The sequence below is a fragment of the Quercus robur genome, chromosome 6, assembly GCF_932294415.1.
Source record: "Quercus robur chromosome 6, dhQueRobu3.1, whole genome shotgun sequence".
NCBI lineage: Eukaryota > Viridiplantae > Streptophyta > Magnoliopsida > Fagales > Fagaceae > Quercus > Quercus robur.
The window spans coordinates 46823499-46825066 of record NC_065539.1 but is presented as its reverse complement, the minus strand read 5'-3'; the positions used below and the strand labels follow the sequence as shown (position 1 = coordinate 46825066).

At 35.8% G+C, this 1568-nt stretch overlaps 1 protein-coding gene across 1 annotated transcript; it reads right to left on the bottom strand.

Annotated features, from left to right (window-relative positions):
* Window positions 1-365: 365 nt before the first annotated feature.
* Window positions 366-1568, bottom strand: LOC126690274 (uncharacterized). The gene has a single exon (XM_050385389.1). It carries the CDS (start codon window positions 1566-1568, stop codon window positions 366-368), a length of 1203 nt encoding a protein of 400 aa, XP_050241346.1.

The window sequence follows — 1568 nt, the reverse complement described above, 5'->3', positions numbered from 1 at the left end:
ATGACATGTAAAATTATAGAACTGTAAAAACTTATGTGACAAAATATTAAAAGATTAAAAAAAAAAAAAAATCAAATGCCTTCAATTGTATATATCCCTAACTCTACATACAAAGTGAAAAAAAAGAGTTGTAAGAAAAAAAGAAAGAAATTATGACAGTTTGTTTTTAAAAATAAAATTGAACTTTTATTAAAAGGTATATACTCTGAATAATCTTAAAATAAATGAGTTATAAATGGAAAGGAATGATTATTAGAAGGAAAAAAAAAAGGAGACGTTAATACTTTTTTTTTTTTTTTTTTTTTTTGATACCAAAGAAGACAACTTCAATAACAGAAACATAACCAGTACACACAATAAGGACATCAGGCATTAGGATTTAGCCTGCACCTATGTGCAGGGAAACAAGTGGTGATATAAGCTAAATCTGTTACATGGCTAACTACATAGGTAGGAACAAAATGGAAGTCTATGTGTATTCCTTGATTCCGAAGATGGGTTATATCTGCAATCAAAGTCTTCTGATGCCAACTTGGCTCTCTGTACTGCTTGCAGACCTGTGTGAGGTCCTTACAACAATTCAACACAAGCATTCTGTTATATCCCAGCTCCAGGGCCTCAATCATTGATTCTCCAATAGCATCCTGTATTGCAAGACAATAGGTCTTCCTGCCACAACTAGCACCACCTGTGAACAATCTTCTTCCATCCACTGTTGTTGCCTCAAAAGCATAGGCACTCCTTTTGGTTTTCCTATTGATAGAAGCTGCTACCTTTATGACAAGCCGCCAATCTTGGTTTGTGAATTGCTGCTGAGTTTGTTGTCTACAACTGGACCTCTGACTTTGGCTGTTGTTAAAAACTTCCTGATACCTGCACAAGAGAGATTGGGATGTTAGAAGAACTTCCATTGGATTAGGATCCTTCCCTTGATGAAGAACCTGATTCCTATGGTTCCATATAGACCATAGAGTTGTGAAGAAGGATTGCAAAATTCCCAATCTAGTAGATTCTCTAGGATCATTCTGCCTAACACAAAACTTCACCCATTGATTGATTGACAGATTGAAGGAATCAGAAGTTCTTATCTTCAGGTTTGATCCATACCACACAGCTCGAGCAAATTGGCATTTTAAAAAAAAGATGATTAAGAGATTCCTCCTCCTCATTGCATAAAAGACGCTTGATACAGTGATGCCCCTGTTAACCAGAACCTCAAGGTCTTGTAAACTTCCATGAAGTAATTTCCAAATGAAGTTCAGGATTTTGAGAGGAAGCTTAACTTTCCAAATTCTTTCCCAGACCTCATTTTCAATACCAAAGTATCTATGGTTCTGTGTAGAAGTAGGGTACTGCTCTTTGAGAAGCAATTGATATGCTTTCTTAACCTTATAGTCTCCTGAATTTGAACGCTTCCAAATGAGTTTGTCATCCATATTTGGTAGTCTAGATATAGGTAGAAGCAGAATCTCCTTAGCTACCTGTGGGTGATATATCTTCCTAATTAATTCCACCTTCCATGATTTAGTCTCTTGGTCAATAAGGTCAACAACTGAACCATTGGACAT